This window comes from Anguilla anguilla, chromosome 3 (assembly GCF_013347855.1).
Source record: "Anguilla anguilla isolate fAngAng1 chromosome 3, fAngAng1.pri, whole genome shotgun sequence".
In the NCBI taxonomy this organism is placed as follows: Eukaryota; Metazoa; Chordata; class Actinopteri; order Anguilliformes; family Anguillidae; genus Anguilla; species Anguilla anguilla.
Window position 1 is genome coordinate 8,412,274 of NC_049203.1, and position 26,380 is coordinate 8,438,653.

Here is a 26,380-nt window from a genome sequence, read left to right on the forward strand (position 1 = left end):
GATGACATCACGCACCGGGGACATAGTGTGAGCTGAGCCGAAAATGAGACAGAGCTGCTTGGCCATTCCAGATCACCCACGGCTGCCCGTCACCAGGCAACCCGTCCAGCCCACCTTCACCCCAAGCCCAGGCTGTGCTGTCAGCCGTCAGTTTCTGTGAAGCTCGGAGGTCAGGGGTCACCCTTTCTCCGAGCCGTGGCTCAGACGCGGAGTGTCAAGCAGGACAGGCCGTCATTTCTGGGATTTCCACAGGGGGCGTGAGAGTACAGAGAGGTCTGTCTCTGAAGAAGCTGTGAGGGCGGGGGGTGGGATTAGAGGAGTGCGAGAGAGATGAGGGGTGCTTTGCGCTGAACTTCGACTAGCGGGACAATTGTTATGTTCAGTTTATGTTCATGTTGTAACATATTTCTGTATATACGCTTTAGCAGTATTTACGTATGTATTGCATGCCAATCAAGCATTTTGAATTTGACAGAGAGAGAGAAAGCAAGAGAGAGAGGGAGGGACAGAGAGAAAGCGAGAGAGAGAGAGATAGTGAGAGATAGGGACAGAGACACAGAGAGTGACAGGGACGGAGAGAGAAAGAGAGAGAGAGAACGAGCGGAAGAGAGTGAGGGACAGAGAGAGAGAGAGAGAGAGAGACAGAGAGCAAGCAGGAGGGAGAGAGAGGGACAGAAAGCGAGTGAGAGAGAGAGAGAGAGAGAGAGGCTGAATGATGGCTTTAATCAGTCAGCAGAAGGGAGCTGTGGAGTGTAAATGCAGTACAGTGGATCTAGGTGAGAGGAGGTGAGAAGCCCGACAGCAGCTTTGTTCAATCACAGACACCGGCTCGGAGAAGAGAATAGATCCATTAGGAGTTAAGTGCCCCCCCCCCCACCCCCGCCCCCCCCCCCGTACGTAATGAGAGAGTTTAAACCACGTCTGTCCTGCACTCGCTCATTAGAGACTGCACTGTAAAGCATTCACTGCTAAGTGCTGTGAACACAGTCTGCCACTCACTCTCCACACACACACACACACACACACACACTGTCCCGGCAGTGCCCTCCTCACGGCCGCCTGGAAACCGTGGCGACGCAGCGCAGGGGAAAAGCCGCTCGTGAGCACAGCTCGCTTTCCAGTACGTTCCGCACGCGATCGCTTCCAATTCAATCATAATCGCCTCTGACAATAAATACCATTTTGATGTTTGGACGTTCTCTCGCTGTCGCTGGTGAGCAAAGAAGAGATTTGTTTAGCACTGAGATTTCACTATCCATAGCCGAGGCTTGTTCTGAAACCGCGTTCCCTTTCTCTTTCGAACTGAAAAACACACGGTTTGAAATAAATAGTATCTTTTGTATGCATATATTAAAAAAAAAAAAAGCTGGGTAATTTGCATAAATCTGTGTTGAATGTGAGCATGTGACATTTCTATTGAGCAGAGAAAAAGAAGAGTACAATTATTTTTTCAGCTTTGCTTTGGCAAATGGTATTTAAATGCCTCAAAATAACATTAGCTGACAGTTTGCAAGTTTAATCTTTTTTTTGTAGGGCGGGGGGGAGGGGGGGTGGTTGGGGGGGTTGGTGTGGGCGTCTGCACTGAATCGGTACGGAGATGCATCTCTTCTCTCTTTCTAGCCGTGATATTCTCTGAAAGAGGTGTGTGCGTGTGCGTATGAAAACAGGAAGTGCTTGTGCTCTCCTCCTACCTAGTGAGCACTGTTTCTGTGGTTATCCAAAGCAATTGGGTTTTAGCCATAATGAGCACATCTGAAAAAGGCAATGTGACTTCCTCGCTGTGTGTGTGTGTGTGTGTGTGTGCATGTGTGTGTGCATGTGTTTGCGTGTGGGAGCATCCACACGCATGTGTGAATGTGTGTGTGTTGTGTGTGCGTGTGCCTGTGTGTGTGTGTGTAAGTGTGCGTGTGCCTGTGTGTGTGTGTGTGTGTAAGTGTGCGTGTGCCTGTGTGTGTGTGTGTGTGTAAGTGTGCGTGTGTGTGTGTGCTTGAGTGTATGTGCCTGTGTGCTTGTGCATGTGTGTGTGTGTGTGTGTAAGTGTGTGCCTGTGTGTGTGTAAGTGTGTGCCTGTGTGTGTGTGTGTGTGAGTGAGTGTGTGTGTGTGTAAGTGTGCGTGTGTGTGCATGTGTGTGTGTGTAAGCGTGTGCCTGTGTGTGTGTGTGTGTGTGTGTGTGTGTGTAAGTGTGCGTGTGCCTGTGTGCCTGTGTGCCTGTGTGTGTGTGTGTGTGTGTGTGTTTGTGCGTGTGTTCCGAGGTGCTCGTTTTCTGAGAGCCCCAGCTCAGTGCCAGTGTGACAGTGTGAACTCAGACAGATGGCTACTTGTTATCAGAACTGATTACAGGGGCTTCTGCCAGCTTCTCACTGAACCCTGTCTCTTTCACACACGTACACACACACGCACATGCACACGCACACACACACACACACAAACTCACACGTACACACACACACACACACAGATACGAACCTACAAAAATAGAATAGAAAAAAAACATATAAGTAAGTGCACCCACGTGCATGTTCACATGCACATGCGCATGCATGTACACTTCGACACACGCACTCCCACGCACCTCCATACTCGCATACGCACGCCCGCCCTGTCCTGCTGCAGGGCCTTAATTAGGCGGCCGCGAACATGCCTGGAAAATGAGCCGCTTCTAAACCCCATTAGCGGGGTGTTCAGTGCGCTGTTTGTATGGTCGCGGTCCCTGCAAGCTGGCGCCCGCGTCCCAAATTAGCCGGGGCAAACAGAGGGTTCTCATTAAACCGGGAGCGCCCGGTGCCAAGTGCGAGGGGTCCGTCGCCCGCTACCCAAAGAAACACGGAGCAGAAGGGATAATCTTCCCACGTGTGTGGCTTCTCGTGTGCAGGACGAGGGGGGGGGGGGGGGGCGACGCGTTTGCTCTGGGGTAATAGGCTCTCATTACGGAGTCCAGCCTTCCGCTCGCGTTGTGTGCGCTGAGGATTAGCTGCCCAGCCTTCCTCCTCACCCCCCCCCCCCCCCCCCCTTGTCAAACGAACCGGACTGTATTTTGTTTCACCGCGGCGCAGGTTAGGGGGGGGAAGTATATTAGTGCCGTAAAAACGCTGGCCTTTGAGTCGCCGGTGACGGGGAGTGCAGTAATTCACCGGGGCCTGTGGTGCGCTGGAATTCCGAACGAGAGCCGTCACCTTCCCCGGCCCGCCGCTCTACGGCTGCTCCCTTCAATTAACCTTCCGCCGCGGCCCTCGCCAAGCAGCGCTCGCCAGGCCCGGCCGCTGGCACTGGCGGGGACCTCGCGGTGCCACACACAGACCTGGCTCTGCGGTCCCCACAACGCCACAGTCATCAAACAGCACTCAGAGCGGACCTCATAATGCAGAACACGCATACGCACACACACACACACACACGCATACACACACACACACACACACACACACACACACACACACACACACACACACACACACACATATATATATATATGCATACAGGCTCACACACATACATACGCGATCACACACGCACATTTAGATGCACAGGTGCACACACGAAGATACACACCTACACACACACACACAAACAAGTAAACACACACATACACACAGCCTGACAAACATTTACGCGCACTGGTGCACACACACACACACACACACGCACAAGAACAAAAAAACATGCACACACGACAAAGTGTGCATTTGTGTTTATTAAAATTTCAGAAGTATTTGTCTGCTTTCCCAAACAGTATGCCAGGGATTTTTTGTGCAGCTCTAGGGCCCGGTTTCTGAAGAGGGGGAGGGGGGGGGGGGGGAGGGCATTTTGTCTTTTCAGCGTGGAGGAGCAGAATATTTCTCCAGCAATAAGCTGTTCAGCTGCAGGGCTGCCGTTCCTCCACACATCAGGAGAGGCTAACCAACGAATCGCTAACGATGACCCGCTTCCCGTCTGCCTCGCCGCTAACGCTGCCTGTTCCGGGCGGCGGTGTTATAGCCGAAACGCGAGTCCGGCCCCGCCCCCGCGCTCCTCAGCGGAGTGGCCCTGGGGCCCATCCTCTCCTGCCCCAGTTAGGCGGCTTGGGCGGCCGCCGATGTGGCGCCCCCTGGGGCTCTATTCGTGCAGCGGGAGGCTGCAGGGTCAGTAGCTTTTATTAAAAAAAAAAAAAAAAAAAAACTGGTGTGGCGCTCAGCTTAAAGGTGCCTCTCCATCTGCTCTTTTCGCTTAGCGAGATTCGGGCTACTTAACGGACGCCGCACGCTCACAGATAGCTCCGTCCCCACAAGGAGTGTACGGTCGGAAATAGTCCCTGCCCCATTAATGGGAATGTGTCAGTTGGAGGCAACTGGGCTCCTCTGTAGGAAAGCGTAGTTGGAGACAGCCCCTTGCAGTGCCTCATGATGACTGTGAGGTCACAGATAGCTCCGCCCTTCCCCAGGACTGGTCTCTCGGTGACAGTGGTGACTCTCATAACAAATGAGCCAGGTCTTGCAAAGAAAGCGCAGTAAGAGATGGCTCCGCCCCTCTCGAGATAAGGCCTCAGGTTTAGCCCCGCCCCCACATAGAGGATACACAGTCTGCGAAAACTAAGCCCTCCCTTGCTGAAGGAGCGTGTAGCCAGAGGGCAGCTCCGCCCTCCCGACGGACGGTCTCCTGAGTCGGACGCGGCGCCCGTGGCCCTCGAGGAAGGCGCGCGAGAGAGACGAGTCTGCCGTCCTCGCGCTCAGGAAACGCCCCCGCCACTTACCGTCGTTTGGAGCTCCTGCTTCCCCTAATTACCGGCTCAGCAGCACTGGCTGCCGCCCGCTCTCTCTCAGGCTACAGGCACCTTGGCCTTCTCGTCTCAACCACCCCCATCCCCACCCCCAACACCGCCGCCACCACCGCCATGCCCCCCCCCCCCCCCCCACCCACCCCCCCCCTCGCCCCCCGGCTTTGACAGTGCCGCCTTTGTGAGCGCACATCCCCACTGTGGCCCACTTTTCTGTGGGCAAGCGCCAAGGCGCTTGGCATGAGGGGATAGCTTTAAGAGAATAAGGGAGCCTCATTTGCATTTGTAATGAAGATTTTCTGGGGGAAAACCGAGGAGAAAACTGTACGCGGTGCATTTATTTATTTACTTACTGTAGAAGCTCCTTCCATTTGAAGTCCTTCCAAGATTAATGTTTTTTTTTTTTTTTGTGAGTTTATCAGAAACTTTGTTATTTATTTATTTGTTTACTTATTTATTTATTCAGTCTGGTTTTGGACAAAAGGGGGAAGCACCCTTTTTAGGGAGCAGGGGTGGATAGGAAGGCGGGGGGTTGTGAGGGTGTCATATCTGGGTGTGGACCCTGAGTCGCAGTCTTCAGTTTCACTCATCCTTCTCAAAAGCACAAAGCCAGCCGTCCCTCCATTCCTCTGGCTGTCTTTCCGTCACTCTTTCGAGGCCATTGAAATGAGGGGTCACCAGCCCCCCTCCCCGTAGAAAAATGCTTTTCAGGAAACTTGGCCATGACCTGCAGTGGAACCCCAAAAGAAATAAATTACTTCCACACACACACACACACACACACACATGCACACATAGAGCTGCACTACGTTGAGAACTGAGAAAACACAAACAGGTAGAAGATTAGAAGATTTCTCTTTCTTCATGCATTTTTATATATGCTTCAGACTAATTTGTGATGCAAAAGAATGAAAGCCTGGAGCCAAGCCACTATCAGTGGCAAAAAATAGAGTAAGCTTGTTTAATTATGAATCAAACACATTGCCAAATCTTTTTTTTTTTCTAATTTACTGCAATACAAAAAATAAAAAATAAATAATAATAATAATAATCTAAAGGCTCCAATCTGCCTCTTCTTGTGACAGAAAATTGACTTTTTAAAGTAAAGATTATGAAACGGGGTTGGAGAGTGACCGCACATCCTCCTCCACGTCTGTGTCAGCCACAGTCGCGCCCAGTGTGGAGCTGAAGGTGCCTCTCGAAGGGTCCTTCCTCCCTTCCGGTAGCTGTAGTAGACGGTGGTTGCCGTGGCGAGGGCAAACGGAGGAGCAGCCGAGGCGGCGTGCGTTTTTTCGCGGAGGAAGCTGAGGACAGGGACGTCAGGCGGCCGCCGGGTGAGAGGCGGGTATATTTAGCCCGCGCCAAGACGCCTCGGAGAGGGGTGTGATCCGTTCCAACTGGTGAGACCGGCGGGTGGCATGCAGCGCGCCCTGCACGACCACCCCCCCCCCCCCCCACCACCCACCCCCCTCCCACCGCTCCTCCCGTAGGTCGCCCCGAGCACAGGGGGGTGGAGGGGGGGGGGGGCGCGTGCGAGAGCCCATTGGCCGGTCTCACAGGGGCGGGTTGATGTTTTCCGGTAGATTGGCAGGAGGAGAGGCTATACTCCCCCGCCCCCCGTCACCCCCCTACCCCCTGTCGCTTCTGCCACATTTCTGCCTCAACTACTCCCCCCAAGCCCCCCCCCCCCCCCCCTATTGGTTTCTTTTTGTTCTTTCACATGCCCAGCAGAAAAGCTGTGGTCATTTAAAAGCATTAATCATCTATTCCCACCCCTGCCTCCATTTTCCACTCGTACAAAAGCAAACACCCACACTACAGTACTGCCTTCTCTGAACCACGCATTAGCATTGGATACATCGCTGTTCTCAATGCTGTATTGTACTGTAAAATACTATAATATGCCAAACTGGAAACCACTATTTGTTACAGTACAATAATGTATTGTACTAAAAATTGTACTGTAATGTAGGCTATTGTGATAGGCTGCTCTTTTACTGGCTAACACTATGCTGCAATGCAATGCAGCTGTAGCAATGAGCACTTATTGATTAGCAATAAAAGCAAAATTGCTAAAACCATGAAGGTGTGTCGCTTTTCACAACTGGACATAAGCTAGGTCACTGTGAGTGACATTCTTATGGCCTGGACACTGAGTAAAATCCTTATGACTGTGACACTGAGTGAAATTCTGACTAAAATACTGTGAGTGATAGTTTTATGGGTATGACACTGTGAGTGATATTCTCATGGCTACAGCATTTTGAGTGACATTTTTATGGCACTGATATTGTGAGCTATACTCTTATGGCTACAAAACTGTGAGCTACACTCTTATGGCTACAACATTGTGAGCTACATTCTTACAGCTACAACACTGTGAGATACATTCTTACAGCTCCAACACTGTGATCTACAGTCTTATGGCTACAACACTGTAAGCTACACTCTTATGGCTACAACACTGTGAGCTATACTCTTATGGCTACAAAACTGTAAGCTACACTCTTATGGCTACAACACTGTGAGCTGCACTCTTACAGCTACAACACTGTGAGCTACATTCTTACAGCTACAACACTGTGAGCTACACTCTTATAGCTACAACACTGTGAGGTGCACTCTTACAGCTACAACACTGTGAGCTACATCCTTACAGCTACAACACTGTGAGCTATACTCTTATGGCTACAAAACTGTGAGCTACACTCTTATGGCTACAACATTGTGAGCTACATTCTTACAGCTACAACACTGTGAGATACATTCTTACAGCTCCAACACTGTGATCTACAGTCTTATGGCTACAACACTGTAAGCTACACTCTTATGGCTACAACACTGTGAGCTATACTCTTATGGCTACAAAACTGTAAGCTACACTCTTATGGCTACAACACTGTGAGCTGCACTCTTACAGCTACAACACTGTGAGCTACATTCTTACAGCTACAACACTGTGAGCTACACTCTTATAGCTACAACACTGTGAGGTGCACTCTTACAGCTACAACACTGTGAGCTACATCCTTACAGCTACAACACTGTGAGCTACACTCTTATAGCTACAACACTGTAAGCTACACTCTTATGGCTACAACACTGTGAGCTGCACTCTTACAGCTACAACACTGTAGGCTACACTCTTATGGCTACAACACTGTGAGCTGCACTCTTACAGCTACAACACTGTGAGCTACATCCTTACAGCTACAACACTGTGAGCTACACTCTTATGGCTACAGCACTGTGAGCTACACTCTTACAGCTACAACACTGTGAGCAACAGTCTTACAGCTACAACACTGTGAGCTACATTCTTACAACTACAGCACTGTGAGCTACACTCTTACAGCTACATACAGCACTGTGAGCTACACTTTAACGGCTACAACACTGAGCTACACTCTAACGGCTACAACACTGTGAGCTACATTCTTACAGCTGCAACACTGTGAGCTACATTATTATGGCTTCAACACTCGTTCTTACAGTATAATCGGTCTGATTTACATTCATTCAGCTTCTACAGTTAGTGACCACGCAGGAGACGCGGCAGATGACCCGCCAAGTTCGCCGAGAGCGACGCGCGCGCGGTTTCCGCGATCACCAGCCGGGTGAAGTTTTCGCGGTCTTAAGGAGGCGAGCGTCGAGAACACAGAAAAATATGAATAATCCTAATTATGCGATAATCCCCGATGTTGCCTTAGCATTAGCGCTGATGAATGGGGTTTGACCCGTGCTAATAGCTACAGGAGCGGCGCGGTGCTTTGGTCCGCGCCGCGGTGGCAATAATGGAGTGGTTAATCTGTTACCAACGCTCCCCAGGGCTCGGCGCTAAGTGCCGGAAACTAATGAAGCTCTTGCGCAGGGGGACGGGGAGAGAGAGAAAAGGAGCGAGAGAAACAGAGGAAGAAGGTGGAAGAAGGGGAGGTGGAGAGGTAGAATAAAAAGGGAGACTGAAGGTGGTACTCCCAGAGCACAGGGTGTGCGCGGGGGTTGGGATTGAACCCAAGTTAAACTACGCGGTCATTCCCTGCACTTGGTACTGCACTTCCCTCTTGGGTTTTCAACACGCTTGTTCCTGGTTTTGGTTATACGCTTTGTTGTACGTCGCTCTGGCTAAGAGCGTCTGCCAAATGCCTGTAATGTAATGTAATGTAAGGTAACCCAACCCCAAAATTGTGGAGATATGTGTAAAGCATGTGCAAGTTGATCACAAAGAACTCTATGTCCCTGCCCCAACAAAAAATGGTTCTTGTTCAATGTGTTAACCACCTCTTTGACCACTTTCTTGCATTTATTATTATTATTTAAATTGATAATAATATGGCAAATAAAACACCAGATATTGTGTGTGTGTGTGTGTGTGTGTGTGCAGGCACACAGCCTGACAGCAAGGCATATAAAGAACTGCGCTGTGTATACTCAACATCCCACATGGATGCCAAACAAATATAAATGATAGGCAACAGCATGATGAAGGTCAGAGCAGAAAATGTTATTTTCTCTCATCAATATAAAAATAAAGAAACGCGGAGAGCACAATAGAGCGCAGCGAGCCTCCTCATTTCCAGGAGAAAGTACTTTTCGGAGAACTGTTTCAATATTAGTTACCCATTTATACGTATTTATTTATTTGTTTGTTTATTTGCTTTCCTAAATTGAGAGATGATGGGGTGTGTGTGTGTGCGCGCATCTCCTGCCTCAGCGATGGCGGGCTGACTGGTTTTCAGTCTCCTCAGCTCACCTCCCCGGGCGTCCGCCAGGAGTCCTAAGGCACGGTTCGATGGGTTGGGGAATCTTATTCTCGGGTTGAATTATTCACGCGTGCCTTTGCATCGTCGGCCAGGACCTGTTGAAAACAAGCTGAAAACTGCCCCCCCCCCCACCACCCCCCCCACCATCCCCCCACCCCAGCGTGCCCCTCACGAGGGTCTCCTCTGTTATTATTTGTCACCGTGTCTTTTTCCACTCCTGTTATTTATAACCTGTCGCAGACAAAGTAGCCTGCCTTTTGCCTAATGTCTTATTGCGGAGAGAAGGAGAGATGTGACAAATAGACAGATTGCAATATCATGCTCTTTTTTTTTTCTTTTTTTCTTCTTTTTTTTTGTTTCCAGGCATTTCGCTTTTCCTCAGTATTCCCACAGTATTCCCACGACGAGGTCTTGCGGTTTCGCTTTCGGGTCAATCCCCTCGTTTGCTCATTTGTGCATTTGCCCTTTTCCGGAACGTTGACATCAGCAATTATAGAACCGTGCACCTGTTTCTCAGGTTTTCTCTTCTCTTTCTGATCACGTGTGCATTAATGTCGAGACTGCGGTCAGTTTCAATATCAGCATGGCGGTGTGCGCTATTTAAGACCATTTATACAACCGTGGCCTCTTTCAGTAACATCACGCCTTGGTAAACTATGATGTCAACGTACAGTACGGAGTACAGAGCACTGTTGCTATTTTCAGTAGCGCCTTGACCGAGTTTAATATTTATGCGGTTGCAATACTTCACAGTTGCCCGGGTAAGATCGCTTTGCCTTGTCGGTTATCTCGGCGCGTCGGGTTTTGTGCTTTATGGGAGAGGTCGAACAGACGGTTATTCAGCAATTCTCTTTCAAAGCGTGCAGGAGCTGCGCTGCAGTACTGGTGCGGATTGAGTAAGGGAGCCGTTTCACGTTCGAACGTACGGCAGCCACAGGCGTTCACCAACAGACGGCTGCCGGCTAGATTTCCGTACGTAGCATTGCTAGCGTACCGTCCTCGAGAAAGGCACTTAAGCAAAACCCGAACAGTATTAAAAAAAATGTTAAGCTGTGTGATTTGCTCAGGATCAAGAGACGTGCCAGACAATTAAATGATGATATTTGGTCGCCATGGCTCAAGCTGCTGAGGTAACGACATGTCTGTCAACCTAAGGACGATGAATATATGTACGCTTGGCCAGCTATGTGAAGCATGACATTCTGAAGGGTAATCCCTGTTTCTGTATGCAGTTGCAAATGATATTCTTTTGCACTTAAACATATATTTTCTAGGTGTATATTTGCACTTGAGAGAAGCCTTTAGATGCACCATGTAAAGAGGGTGCTTGGGTTCACATTTATTAGGATGATTTAAAGAGCTTTGTAAAAGCTCTCTCTCTCTCTCTCTCTCTCTCCCCCTCCCTCTCTCTCTCTCTCATATTTATTTCTTCACGTTTCTGTCTCTTTCATCTTTCAAACGGTTACCCAGTCCCCTCCGCGTGTTGCCCCTGACACTGAACACGCCGTCCTCCAGGTTAACGGCGCGCCTTGACTGGAGGACTGAGCGCTGACATAGTACTTGGCATCACAACATTTCACCTCGCTCACCCCCTACCCCAGCCCCCCCACCTCCCACAAATTTCAATTTCATTCTCAAGGTGCTTTTTTGGCTCGACACGCAGTGGTACAGTGCTGCCAAAGCAGAGGTGACACAAAACAACAACAAACAACAAGTAATTATGCAGCTAAACTTTGACAGCCTTCGCCCCCAAGAGCACCAGACAGAAATGAATGCCGTTCCGTACAGCCCAGTGGATATTAACGAGCAACAATGACAATAAATACGGCTTTTATTCAGTGATTCAGATCTTCCTCTCTCTTTTTCACTCTCTCTGTCTCTGTCACTCTCTCTCCCTCTCTCTCCCTCTTCCCCCCTCTCTCTCTCTGTCTTTCTCCCTCCCTCTCTCTATCTCTCTCTCTCATTTCTGCTCATCATTGACTGAGACCGTCTGTATCGACGCCGGTCGTCGAGAGAGCTGGCAGCCGGACAGGGGAGACGGAGAGGGAGGGCCGGGTTGCCAGATCAATACTATGCTAATACACTAGAACACTTGGACACATTGTGGCTGCAACTTTCCTGTTGCTGGCTGATAACACGGCAGCCATCGACCCGCCTGGAGCAGTACTGATTCAGCGGGTCAGAAAGGTAGTCTGATATGTGGCTTTATGCTTTCCGCTTAGATTTACTCCATTATTGTTATTTCTGTCGGTCCGGTTGTCCTCTTGCCCTGTCTGTGATTGTCATTATAAGTACTCAGCCTGTAGTACAGACATATTGATTTTACAAAATAAAGCACACGCTGAAGTCATCAAGGTTCTCAAGATACAAAAGTCTGTGCAGACACAGATAAAGTGCAGATAAAGACTGTGTATTTGTGCTTTGTGTGTCTGCTTACCAGAGAGGGAGAGAGAGAGAGAGAGAGAGAGTGTGTGTGTGTGTGTGTGTGTGTGCGTCGATGTGTTTTCTATGTGTGTGGTCATGAGTGTGTGTGTGTGCTTGCGTGTGCGTGCGCGTGTGTGTGCGTGTGTGTGAACGTGTGTCAGGGTGTTTGTACATGTATGTTCACGTGTGTGTATGCGTGTGCGCGTGGGCGCGTGGGTGCGCGTGTGTGTGTGTGTGTGTGTGTGTGTGAGCCGTGTCTGGTTCTGAATGAATAAGCCAAGCCACGCAGTGACATAAGGAAGGCACAGCACTCAGTCTGCCCTGCCATTACTCCTCCAATCTGAGCCCAAAATCTGGACACGCCCCCGGCCTGGCACCCCGCCCCCTGCCCAGTACCCCGCCCCTGGCCCAGCACCCCACCCCCACGAGGGGTGCGCCAGTACTGTATGCACACACACGTGCGTGTGCATGTGAGCGTCCAAGAATCCACGCGACCATGTCATTAAAATATCCTAAATCCTTTATTATCATTACGCCTAATTATCAAATCATTATTTGAGTTGAACAAACGATGCGGGCTCATTTCAGGACTGAAAAGCCCAGCCATTATCTCCCATTCTTCTCCTGCCAGATCATCAGATTTCTTTGGAGGAGAAAAGAGAGTGCATTTCCTTTCCTTTCTTTGAAGAGCACATCACATTTTTGTATAACATTTAAAATATATAAGCTATTTTTTTCTTTTTTTTGTCATTTGAAAGAGAAAAAAAAACATATTTTGTGATGCCAACTCAACACCATCGGTCAAACGCTCGTCCCTCGCATCGCAATAGTGAAGTTCGGGAAGCTCATCACGCACTCATCATGACCCCGCTGTGGCGCTAAGCTCTTCGCTTGTTGCCCTTCCCATTGATAAAAATAACGTCGCGTCTGAAGGACACGGTGGAATCGGGAAACGGATGTTAGCAGACGCTGCCGTTACACGGGAAGGGCGCGGGTGTAATCGGAGAGCCGGAGTCGCGCGCGCACTGGCCGCTAACGCTGATAATTTAGCTGTGAGAAAATGCTTTAGTCCTGCTCCTTGGCTCCGCGATGTAGGACATATGCTACAGGACCGGAGAATCGCTGGCACTGCACAAACTTGGCGGGAGGGAGCTGGTCCCCGGACGTGCGGGGAACTTAATCAGGGAACACATGCCACTTTGCTCAGCGCACCGTCTCCTCTTTCTCCAAATTTAGGGATCTCTCTGTCAGCTGTCGGCCGCTAACACGCGCATTCGTTCCGTGCCTGTAAGTCTGTGTGCCTTTATGTTCCGAGCGGCTGTCTAGATAAGGTCACCTGCAGCATCCCTACAGACCTCTCCGCGCGGCCTAGGATCGTTTTTTTTTCTTTTCTGATATTTCCTTCGCTTCTTTATCCGTCTCCGTTCTTTACCCAAAGCTTTCTTTTTTCGGTTCCTGCAGTACAAAAAAGTCTTATCGGCAAATGTTGAAATGTTGCATCATAGGATCGATTATCAACTCTCCAAAGCAAATATAGATTTCTTAAATGTATTTATTTATTTATTTATTTGTTTGTTTTGGCTTGGCTGCTTCGGTGACCCTGCTCATGGAAATAGATTTGGCCTTGCACCCAATGTGTTTTCCATTAAGAAAGCTCGCTGGATTTCTCAGAGATTGAGAAAGTGTGCTAATAAGCTATGCCTTCTGCAGTGCTCCTCACCTCAACCCGGGCTGTAATACAGGCCCTTCATTCCAGCGTCAGGAGAAATGCATTTGCTGTTTGCTACATGATTTAATATTTTTTTCTGTATTATGTCTCAGTTGGAGATAAAGAATAGAACGGGTGCCGGGGATATTTTTCTCTTACTGTTTGAGTGTTTCTTTCCTCCTCTTCAGCCTGTAAATAATTGAAATGATTATTTATAGCGTACAGTTTCGTGGCGGGGAGTCTGTCATCCTCTGGACATCTTTGTTTCAGCGTGTGCACACACCGCCTGTCTCCTCACTCGCGGTTTATCTGGAGTTTGGGCCATATGTTATGATGTCACATGGGGAGGTGTCATTTCTGCTTTAAGTGAGATGGAGCAGGAAACTAGAGGCTCTTTCTTTTCTGTTACGATGTAATTTTAATGGGCCCCATAAGCAGCGTGTGCTCATTTGAGGGAATGTGCATGTATGCGCACGCGCGTGTGTGTGTGTGTGTGTCCGCTCATGTGCCTGTATGTGTGCGTGTGCATGTACATGTGTGCTTGTGTGTGTTTGTGAGTGTATGTGTGTGTGTGTGTGCTTATGTGCATGTACATGTGTGTGTGCATGCACATGTGTGCTTGTGTGTGTGTGTGTCAACTCATGCGCCTGTATGTGTGCGTGTGCATGTACATGTGTGCTTGTGTGTGTTTGTGAGTGTGTGTGTGTGTGTGTGTGTGCTTATGTGCATGTACATGTGTGTGTGTGTGCACATGTGTGCTTGTGTGTGTGTGTGTCCACTCATGCGCCGGTATGTGTGTGCGTGCGTGTACGTGTGCTTGTACATGCACATGTGTGCTTGTGTGTGTGCCTGTGTATGTATGTGTGCGCATGTTCTGCACAGGAGTCACAGACTTATGTGTTCATGGCTGTCAAAAGAAGGGTTGAAGGGTTGTGAGTACATCTTTTCCCGTGAGGAAAAGCATCCAAATGATGATTGGATGGAAGTCTTCGGAAAACCTTTATCTAGTGTAGTCTTCTGAACAGATAACGACGTTCAGGACTCTGCAGGATTGTGCTGTGGCTATCTCTCTCTCGGTTGGTCAGATTCCCACTGCTTTAGATCTCCTTTGCAATTCTTCGTTTTCCATGTTCAAAAAAAAGGCGCAGTTTCTTCCTGGAGCCAGCAGGGGGCTCTCATTTTTCCACAGTTGCAACACTGAAACTTAGAGGTTTTACTCTTTTTTATTATTTGCTGCATTTCTTCAAAAAAGAGAGACAATAGTTAGAAAAGAAAAGAAAAACTCAACTAAACTCAAACCCCCCCTTCCCACAAAATCTTCCGTGGGACTTCCTTCTCAAACCTCCCCATACAGAGTTATGTGGGAAAATGTACTATTTTTAACTATTGATTTTGAGACTGGGATTTGGACCACATGTGGCTGAAAGTGGGTCAGTGGACCACGATTTACCATGACGGTTAACACACTTCTGTAGTTACACATCCCGGAAAATCCGACTGCTTGGAGAGCTAGGGCTGTTTTCCCTAGAAAGTACATTGCTCTCAAACACAGACGGCATCAGCAGTTCTGGAGTTTTGGTTCGTCTGTCTTTCATTACATTACATTACATTTAGGCATTTAGCAGACGCTCTTATCCAGACACAACTTTCACATAGCATTTTACATTGTATCCATTTATACAGCTGGATATATACTGAAGCAATTCCGGTTAAGTACCTTGCTCAAGGGTACAACGGCAGTGTCCTACCCGGGAATCGAACCTGCGACCTTTCGGTTACAAGCCCAGTTCCTTACCCACTGTGCTACACTCCTACACTTTCAGTGCTTTCATATCCAGCTTCTGTCAAGCGAAACAAAACATTTAGATCCAGTAAAAAAAAAAACAAAAAGAATAATAATGATAAAATGAATCCAATGATTCAATGTAAATAACACACCGTTTCAGGTTTCAGTACAGAGGAATTACAATAGGACACTCGGGTCCTACTCCCAAGTAAAATATGACAACCCCATGATAATCACCACCAGTGATTATAATGATAATAATAATAATCATCACCATCAGCAGCATCATCATTGGTGAATTATTATTATTATTATTATTATTATTATTATTATTATTAAGCAGCCATAGATACTTAGCTTGTCAGAGTCTTACATGTCATGTTTGTGTGCATGTTCTTGGATTTGGAGCTGAAGTCCATGAGTAAAATGTGTTTGGATCGGGGAAAAGAACTCATTTTGAACGTGCCGCTCAGTATTGCCTTTGTCGCCAGTGTACTGTTCTGAGTTTGTTCAGCCAGCCAGCGCATGAGCGAAATCCAGAGATCAGGGTGCGTGTCGGGGTGTTGAACCTGGAGCTGGACCATGATGCACCATGATGAACGCCTCAGAGGGTTCTCGTTCAGGGTGGTGGTCAGGCTGCCTTGTCTAAAATGGTTAGGGAGTGTCATCTGGTGCGTTTAGAACAGTCTATGGTACGGAACAGTCAATGTCCGCTGGTTCGCTCAGGCCAGACAAACCACTCTCCCCTTTTCTCTTCGAATTAAATAGCGAACGTACATAAATTAACATGGGCAGTTTCCATGACGTACAGCACATTTTCACACACACACGTTCGCGCATGCACACACTACAAAATATTATATAATCTAAAAATTGATCCTCCCATTTTTTTTCAACAGGATAGACACAAAGCTATTCCCTTATTCAGAAGGTCCATTCAGATCTTTAACATGTGTCACTCTGCTCGCCCTCTTTAACTGTGACGGGCACCAAGGAACGGAGAGCTCTACAGTATCCTGGTGTTGCTGCTCTCTTTCTCATGATCAGACACAGACTCAATCACTCTTTTTTCCTTTTCACGCCCTCCCTTTCTCCTCCTTCCTTTCATCCAACTATCCAGCTCTCAGTTCTTTCTACCATATTCCCCTTTTTCCTTTCGTCCCTTTCTCTCTCTCTCTTTCTCATCTCTCCTGTCCTCCTGGTCATCTCTCCTTTCTTCTCCCCTCTCCATTCTCCCCTCGCCCCTCTCCCCGACGCTTTCCGAGCGGCGTGTCGATTAATTAATAGCTAGCTAATTTAATTTCCAAAAAAGTAATAACTTGTTTAAGCATGAATAAAGACTGACATGGCAAAGTTCTAATCTGCCCAAAGTTTAATTAGACTCGGCAAGGTTTTCACAGTAGCAGACGGGGTCAGGCAGACAGGGAGGGAGTCGGGGGGGGGTTGGGCGGGGGGGAGTGTGGAGGGGGGGGGGGGGGGTTGAGGGTGCTGTCAACTCTGCCTGTCTGCCGCAACTCACTGGAGGGAGACCTGGCTGAGGAGGGGATGGAGGGGGGGGGGGGGGGGTTTGGGGGGAGTGGTGCAGGCAAATGTCAGGGGACCACACGCCCCCCTCCTCCCCCGCTCGCCACGCCTGTCATCGGCGGCTACCTGTTCCCCGGCCCCCGCGCGGCGGTTCCCCCGGCGTTTTAAGAGGCAGTGGCTCAAAATCAATTGGGCCCGAGCGTTATCGCCAGCCTGGGGGCACGCGTGGAAGAAATTTCCCTGAAGGGCCCGCGAAACGGCCCCCGCCTTCGTGTCACAGGCAGGGCTGTGAGTTAATGCAGCGCTACACGGAGTGGGGGGGGGGCGCGTATCTGCAGGGGGGTGGAGGGGGGCGCAGCATTAATGTGGGTGCGAGCGGTTGGGTGGGGTCTGTATTAATGCTGTGCCCGATGGTGTGGACTCAGGCTGTGAGAGTCTGTATTAATGCAGTATCAGTGGGGGGTGGGGGGGGTTGGGTGGAGCATTCTGAATTAAAGCGGTGTGCCATGGGAGCCCTGTAAACCCCCCCCCACCCCCACCCCCACCCCCCCTCCCCCCTAAAGAGGCAGTGTCGTGATCACAGCCCGGGCGTCACACCCTGCTGCGACTCAAAAGAGCGGCAGGTAACGCGGCGACGCGCTCCGCTGAATCCAGGCTCCGCGCTTTAAAGGCGGAGCTCACGGCGAATTTGCTCCCGCTCGCGTCGCCGCCGCCGCGGTCGCCACGGGTCGCGGAGCCGCGCAGGGAACGAGGGCGCGATTACCCACGCCTACTTGTCGATACGCGTCGCGCCGACTGATTCGCTTCTTTTCCTGTCCTCTTAAAAGGGAAATCCGTCTCATCTTGAGCGGTCCCCGTCTCCACTTTAAACAGTAATGTTCGCGTTTGAACCGCTACGCTACTAAAATCGTTCATGTTTCTTAAAATTTTTTTTTTTTTTTTAAATATGGATCCCTGACTTCCCATGATTCAGTTTCTATCGCCTGCGGGGGAGAAAAAGAAAAAAGCGTGAACGGGGCGGGGGGGGGGGGGGGATCTTGTTTGCGAAAGAGAGAAAGAGCTCGTTCACTTTTCCCGCTTTGCGCGGGACGACGACAGTGGGAAATGTCAGATAGCAATCTCCGAATTATTTCCGTTTTGTTACCCTGACATATTTCCCGGCAAGCCCTGCAGAAATCTAATTAGCTTAGAGAAGAAGACGGAGGGGAATATAAATAAAAAAACGTGGAGTCCTGCGCTACCGTACACGCGGGGAGACGGAGCCCCCGAGGTTAACTGGAACTTGAAAGCGGAGATAAGGTTGTTAAATAGAGGAACGCCAGGCCCAGGCACTTAGAAAGCCTCTTCAGCCTAATAAGCTAACCTTGAACGCAGATTCCCTCCCCCCCCTTCGCCGCGCGCGGTTCATCTTTCATCCACCTCTGGGCGGGGGGGGGGGGGGCCGGGGGTCCGCTCCGGCTCCTCACCGCTGCTCTGAGGAAGAGGGGGGGGGGGGGGGCTTTAACTGCGGTTCAGGTTTCGGTAGCACCTTCAAAGCGAAGGGCTCGCGGGTCCTGATAACCGGTCGAGTTCACCCAGTGATTGTTTATTATTATTATCATCATTTTTTCGTTTTTTATTTTCCTTTTGGAGAGCCCAGCAGCCCTTTGAACTGGAAGGCGAGAAGGAAATTGGGCTTGCCTCCTGAGATGACGGTAGTGGCGGGTCTTGCTTCACCAAACATGCCTCCTGGTGAAATTTGGGGATGCTACGTTTGTAGCAACCATTGCTTGTTAAAGGCATGTTTCACTTTGGTATAACAAGTAATTTTGCGAAGTTTACTCCATTTCATTTGCATAGTGTGAACAATAGCAACAGGCGCTGTCTTTGCTGAACGTTAATGCCATTGCCTTTCTGCCCAGTTGTCCGGCTCCCAGTTCAATACCATCCATTTTTATGACCTCGTCGAAATAAATAGTTTTAAAGCAAAAACTAACTACGGAGGATAATGGATTGATAAAAGAGAGTGCTAATCAAATGGTCTGTTTCTTTGAATATCTGATGCATTATAGATGTTTTATTGCCTTATAAATGAAAAAGAAAACCTTGAAAAAGTCTTGTTATTTCAACAAAGTGATGTGTCCTTGCACGCAATAACATATTCACATGGGCGCATACATTAATTACATACATTCTGATCATGGCTTGCTGTATTTCTACACAGACCGTTTGATGTTAGTTCTCATTTCTATTGATCCATTATCCTCTGTAGTTACTTTGTGCTTTAAAACTATTAATTTCGGTGCGGTCCCAAAAATAAATGGGAGTGAACTGGGGATCGGGCAACCGGGAGGAACAACAATGCCGTTAACGGTCAACAGGGACGGCTGACGTTGCTAGCATTCACGCTGCGCGAATACAATAGGGTAAGCGTTTGCGAAATTACCTGTGTTGTACCGAATGTAAAAATATCCTGCTAAGCTCACAAAGACGCCGTCACAATGTCGCTAATGTAAATCCCCCTAACGTTAAAGGCCAGCCTTTATGCTGATAGCACACGGCATTGTTTTCTGCTCAGGAGTTAAGCGCGTGTGGTCCACCGTCGAAGCTCTCCATGTGGTCCGAGGGCGCAGTGCAGGCGCATGCGTTTATGTGTTTGTCCTGTTTTTCCCAAGTACAGTTACAATAGGAACACGTTTTTTTTTTTTTTGTGGTATAGAATTACACGTGTGGATGGTCACATGTATCCCGAGGGCCCAATCGTAACGCCCCCCCCCCCCCTAAAATGAGAGTCCCTCCCTGGAACTCCCTAGAAAGGGATATGTCTCGTTCACATGGCTTTTGGGTGTGATGTCATTAATACAGGTGACACATATAATGAAGTCCCTCGACAAAGGCTGCAATTAGCCCTCTTGGGGTGAAGGACCACATTACGGTCCACTGCCAGCAGAGTGGGATAAGCAGCTGCGGCCTTCCTGTTGTCTGTATGTGCGTGTGTGTGTGTGTGTGTGTACAGATGTGTGTGTGTGTCTATGTGTCTGTGTACAGATGTGTGTGTCTGTGTGTGTGTCTGTGTACAGATGTGTGTGTGTGTTTGTCTGTACAGATGTGTGTGTGTGTGTTTATTTGTGTTCAGATGTGTGTGTGTCTGTGTTTGTGTGTCTGTGTACAGATGTGTGTGTGTGTGTGTGTGTGTGTGTTTGAGTGTGTGTGTGCAGCGTATGTAAATGTAAATATGCAAATGTAATTTTGTGTGTGTGTACACCCATTGTACATAACACTGGCCTATGCTCATCCAGGTCGGGTTGTCCAAGGCCTGTTTATGCCTGTAGGTGGCGCTGTACACAGGAAGGCAGTGATTCCTGGCTAAGGGATATAGAGGTGAAAGTCTGGCTGTTGTGCATTTTTAAACACGGTTACGTTTATGGGGTGGTGTTGGGGTTGAAAGACATTTGCTCCCCTGGTGTAAGGGATGAGGTTGTGGTTGACAGGCTTTTGGGTCACCAGTTTCAAGGGGCGGGGACAGGGTTGAGGCTAATTTCGGCTGCTGGGCTGAGGGGCAAAGCCATAGGTTACTCTGGCCTATTCTCCTTAATGTGAACCATGCTGTCGTAGCAGCACAAACACACAGAGCCCCACCTTTCCTTGGAAGGAAGCGGCCAATTAGCATAGCTGCAAACGAGAGCCAATTAAGTCCACCGCCCGATCATGAGCAACGTGACCTTCTCACTTCCACGCGTCGTGATTAGCAGGACCTCTGCGATGGACAAGGCCGCTGGGTTGAGGGCACGCTTCGGTGAAAACGTTTACTCATCTGAAGTGAAAGAGAGGAATGATGTTTCTTCCGAGAGTTCTCTTCCATGTACAAGGAGCCCAGGCTGCTCGTCGGGGGAAAAAAAAATAAATAAATAAATAAAAAAAAATAAAAAAACAGGGCTCATCGTTTCTCTCGGAATCTTCACGGCGAACAGACGATGATGGACGAGGGAGCCGGGGGTTAATATAGGTCGTAAATATATCTTGTAACCATTAATAGCTCATTAATAGTTAATAGATAATAGACGCTGTCGATATAATGCTGCTGGTGCTCTTCCATAAACTGAAATAAAATATCTGAGGTGCATAGATGTTTCAGTATAACAGCTTTTTATTGCATGTGCATGACTGAAACTGCATTAATATGCTCTATAATTCTGGTCAAGGGAAGCAGAGTGGTTAAAATGCAAGAGCGACTTCAGAATCTCCTTACATGCGTTCCCGTCATTCTCGAAACTCAGGAAGGGAGAATTTGCCAAAGGACGGAGACACCCTCCTGCGTGGTGAATTTAAATTTTGCGCCAAGCTGAGGCATATGAAGTAACACGTGTCACCAAAATAATTTCCCTTTTCCGAGCGTTACAGAAAAACAAAAACCCATGAGCAAAAAAATAGTGTTTCTGCACATGCCGCGGCACGGAAACAAAGGAATCACAAGCTCCTGAGATTAAGCGCTTTTTCCATATAGAGGTGGCTGAAACAGGCTGTGCTGAGTTTGCCGTTATCATGTTTATTGTTTGAGGAAACAGTGTGTAATTGTTTCTCTGGCTTCAATTAACTGCTTGTCTGCTGTTGACTTCCTTTGCCTCCTGTGTGTTTTAATCTAGCTGGTAACCTTTGTATGTTATTGTGTTATGTGCGACGAAATGACATTCCTCAATCCCTGAAACATAAGTTTGTTTATTTAATGTGGGCGACAAAAGCAACGACTGCACGCTGAACGTAATTGAAATTGGAATTCATTTGAATGACATTGAAAATTACGCCATCCCCCCCCCAACATACACCCACTCCGCACTTAACAAAACACCCCCGTGACATGTGCGTTTGCTGCATGTGATGTTATACGTGAAGTCTCTTTTTGCTGGGAAGTAGTGAGCATGCTTCATGGAAATCAGACTGAGTAATGCACAAAGCCAGCCTTAAACCTCCTCACAGGGTGATCACTGCCTCTGTCTGGAATTCCCATCACTTAAGTCTGTGCACAACTATTCAACAGAATTTCTGAATTTTGAGGTCTCATCTAATTTCACCAGGCATGACAGTATAAAAAGCACGCATGTCTCAAAATGACCAATGAAGGGTCTTGTGTCGGGATCCATTGAATTAAAATTGAGTTATGTTTGCGTAAAAAAGGCATAATTGGTATCCACAACATATAGCAATTCCTTAATGTAGCTATTACAAAATCAGTATTTAGCGATCCCGTGGCTATGGTAGTCCACCTGTGAAATGGCACAGATTTGAAACGGCAGAGATATCGAGGTTCAGAAATCGCTGGTCTATGTCGGAGGGTGGAGCAACGCAAACATACCGCGCTCGGGGTAATGCCGTCGCAGGTCGGACTGCTTCTTCACCTCCCCCCCCCCCCCCCCCGGCGTTGAAGCCTGAAGTAGCGCAGCACCCTAAAAAATGTCCCTGCAATCAAGGGAACAGCGGGGACCAAGCACAAGCAATATGTCCCAAAGAGAAGCGGTGTTCCTGCAGCTTCAGAAGGAGTTTCGTGGTTTAATTTCTGATTTAAAAACTTCAAATTAAATATGCCCCTCGGTCAGATTTTATCCCGTGACTCTTTTCAAGCAGCGGCTCGAATCACTGTGCCGTCAGACAGACAGATTTATGGGACATCCAGGGCTAAGGACTGTTTGAGGAGTCGATTTCCAAGCACAAAAAAGATTACATATATGGAATTTAAAAATTGTAATGTGACCTATGAAAATGATATTTGCAGTGAATACTCCATCTGTATTCCTTACAGAAGCCTGGGAGATTTCTTGTCATTTTAAATACTTTGGTAAGATTTATGGCCTGCGATGTGCCTACGCCAGCAATGTTTGGACTATCAGCCATTTTTCTTTATTTTACTTTATTGCAAAGTTTGATATAAATACTGATCATTCTGAAAAAAAATTTACAATAATTCAAACACACCTATGATCATTTGAGAAATACATCTCACCATCCACTGATCGGGAGTTCATACTCCAGCATCAGATTTGCTTACTGCTTCCTTGGATTATGCCTTTGATTTTTGATTTTTTGTAGAATTTACTTAAAAAAAGAAAGGTATCCCATCCCATTGAGTGATGACAGCAGTTGATCAGATTGAAATATTTGATTTCATTTTATTTATTCAATTTAGTTTCACAAGGCAAAAGAAGGTAGAAAAAAATTGCTTTGAAATACAAACAGAATATGCTGGGGAGGTAAATGAAAAAGAGTTCTCCCCATTCAAACATTTATTCTGCTATTTTTATGACACGGATAACATATGCCCCTCTTTGGTGTTCAAAGTCACCTTCTGTTCTACACTCTTTTTTCATTAACTGGATACATGCCCGGCCAATGGCTCTTATACACACTCCAAACATGATGGTACTTTAGATGCTCGTTAGATGGTAGCTACAGAAAAGTCAAGCAAAAACAGCATTGCATGTTTCCAGATAGAATAGAAAAGAATATAGAATAGAATAACTTTATTTTCCAGGGGGAACTTCAGGTGAAGTTGCCTGCATACAAGAAATTAAATAAGCAATTTACATAATTTAAGAAATAAAACTACGGAAATTGCATTTAGACATTCCTAAATTGCATTACTATTAATTGTTACAAATTAGAAATTAAGAATTCTATTAAAGGAAATTACATTGCTTGCTTAAAATCAGAATAAAAAAAAATATTTAAAAGATGAAATATGATTTAGGAGCAGAACAGCGTAGTTGAAATAAAATGTGTCTAAAATAGGCTACATGGCCAAAAGTATGTGGGCACCTGACATCCAACATCTCATACAAAATTATGGGCATTAATATGGAGTTGGTCCACCCTTTGCTGCTATAACAACCTCCACTCTTCTGGGAAGGCTTTATACTAGATGTTGTAGCAGTGCTGCAGGGAATTGCTTCTATTCATCCAGAAGAGCATTAGAGAGGTCAGGCACAATTGGCTTTCCAATTGATCCCAAAGGTGTGGGATGGGGTTGAGGTCAGGGCTCTGTGCAGGCCAGGCAAGTTCTTCCACACTGTTCTGGACAACACCATTTCTATATGTGTGCCTGGGGGAATTGTTGATGCTGAAATGCTGGAACAGGAAATGGCCGTCCCTAAACTGTTGGGGAGGCACAGAATTGTCTAGAATGCGATTCTATGCTCTAGCATTAAGATTTGCCGTCCCTGGAACTAAGGGGCCAGCCCAAACAATGAAAAACAGCCCCAGACAAAGGGGTGTCCAGATACTTTTGGTCATATAGTGTACGTCTTCTAAGTGCTTTGTCTGAGACGTTTGGGCATCTCAGTTTCCACTGAGCGCTAAAATGGTCGCCGTGTCTCCCTTTGATGTTTCACCAGATCTCAGACCTTTGCCTGACGTGGCTATGACGGGGAACTGCACGCGGGAGTGCACGGAGTTCGGCCACTCTGACGCCTGCTGGATGCCGGGGCAGCCCTCGCCGAACCGCAAGACCAAGAACGCCCCGAAGCTCTCCACCTTCGTGCCTTACCAGGAGAGAGAGGGCCAGGAGCGGCTGACCGGCGGGAGCCCCAAACTGGTCGAGGAGCGGAGCAACAACAAGGTGGCCAACATCCGGTTCCTGCCCCCCTACAGTGCCTACTCCGGCGGCAGCAGTCACGAGCCGGGCAAGGACTGCCCACTGGAGGAGATCCCCCTCAACCAGACCTCGGAGTTCCCGTCCGCCACCTCGCCCTCCAGCCAGGCCTCCAAGAGAGAAATCTACCTGTGAAGACACACCCCTCCCTCCCTCCCTCCCTCCCTCTGCCCCTCAAATGCCCCGCCCCCCACCTCCCCCCCCCTCCCCCGTCCAAGCCACACCCTGACCCCCCCCCCTCCCCCCCGTGCCTGTTTGCTGGGCTGTCGGAGACAAGCCACAGCGTACCACTCGCTTTTTTTTGTAACCAAGACAACGCTTTAGAATCCAAAAAAAAAAAAGAAAGATTAGTAAAAAATTAAATGAAGAAAAAACAAACAAAACCGCTAACTGAAGGAATGTAAACCATGGTTTTGTTTAAATACTGTAAGCATTTGATGGAATTCTTTTTAATACGTTTTATTTTTATTTTCCGTTTCCTTTTTAAACGTTAGGGCAATGCCGTTACAGTCGAAACTGAAAACAATCAAAAAGATTGTATATATATTATATATAAATAGAAATATAAAAGGACATTACTATTCTTTTTGTTTCTTTTCGTTTGGTTTGGAAGCGATTGATGTGGCCTGCCAATTCCAGGAACTCCAAAGCTACAATCAATACTGCTGTGCTGAAACTGATGTTTTGTGAGGTACAGAACACATCAACACATCGACCTAAGAATCTACACCTCCACCCAACAGCAAGTCTTTCTACACGGCCGTACAGCCCCGACATCGATCATCAATACAACCAAGACATTTTTTATTACTGTACAGTACTGTAAATACCCTGGATGGCATGCCGTCTATGGCCTGCCTTCCGAGGACCACTCTAAAGAGCTTCAAAACTCTTTTTTCTGTTGTCCTTGATGTTTACGGTGATGTGGAACTTTGTGTTAGCAAAGTACTGTTTCCCCTCACAAAGGGGGGGGGGGGGGTGGAACGGCTTACAGGAACGCCGGAAGGAGGGGATGGATTCTTGAATCACTCTTTTTTGCTGCCACACAATTCTCCGAAAACCCGGGGAAGAAAGCCCACCTCTTGGTTTCCCATCTATAATTGGTTTTATGTGGGGAAAAAGAAAGGACAAGCAAAAAAAAAAAGAAAAAGAAAAAAAAAGGCAGTGACCTGTAAACATTTTGAGGTGTCTGTGTTCTGGAGAGCCCCTCTGTTGACACATATTGGTGCTACTCCACCTCTTCATTTTGCTCCTTGCCACCTCACAGAGGGACGACGCCCCACACATAAGACCACACCCCCATCAACCAGACCACGCCCCTGTAGATGGTATGCCACCTCTACACTTGATCCTCATCCTCCCCTTTTTTTAGACTCCATAGAGGAGACCACACTCTGAGGCTCTAATTCACTGGAGGAGACTACAGGACATTGAGAAGACCAAGCCTACCTGCCACAGCATCGCAGCTCACTGTGTCCCACATCACCTGACGCAGTTAACGGCCAAAACACTAAATCCAGGACTCGGTCGACCCCAAGTGATCAAAATGGTGGTCACAATGTGTGGTGACAAATGCAAGGCAGGACTTTGTTGACCTTAGACTTATCCAAAAGCAGGACTTGATCATGCTGACCGGACCATACTGTACACAGGATATGGTAGACTATGATTGGTCCAAACGCAGGACTTGGTCAACTAAGGGTGATCCAAATGCAGGACTCATTCAGCCTTATGGGGTCCAACCACTGGACCGCATTGACTCTGAGCTGGGTGAATTCAGGCGTCCATCGGAACTGAGTGGTCCGCACA

The 26,380-nt window shown here is 47.9% G+C and overlaps 1 protein-coding gene across 1 annotated transcript in view; it reads left to right on the plus strand.

The window, feature by feature from the left end:
• The window catches only part of pcdh1b (protocadherin 1b), a 166,367-nt gene extending 141,616 nt beyond the window's left edge, over positions 1 to 24,751 (plus strand). Inside the window, exon 5 of the mRNA XM_035409636.1 lies at positions 24,315 to 24,751. Within this exon, the coding sequence (XP_035265527.1) occupies positions 24,315 to 24,706 (392 nt within the window). The 3' untranslated portion in view covers positions 24,707 to 24,751. The remainder of the gene's footprint in view (positions 1 to 24,314) is intronic.
• Positions 24,752 to 26,380: the final 1,629 nt, after the last annotated feature.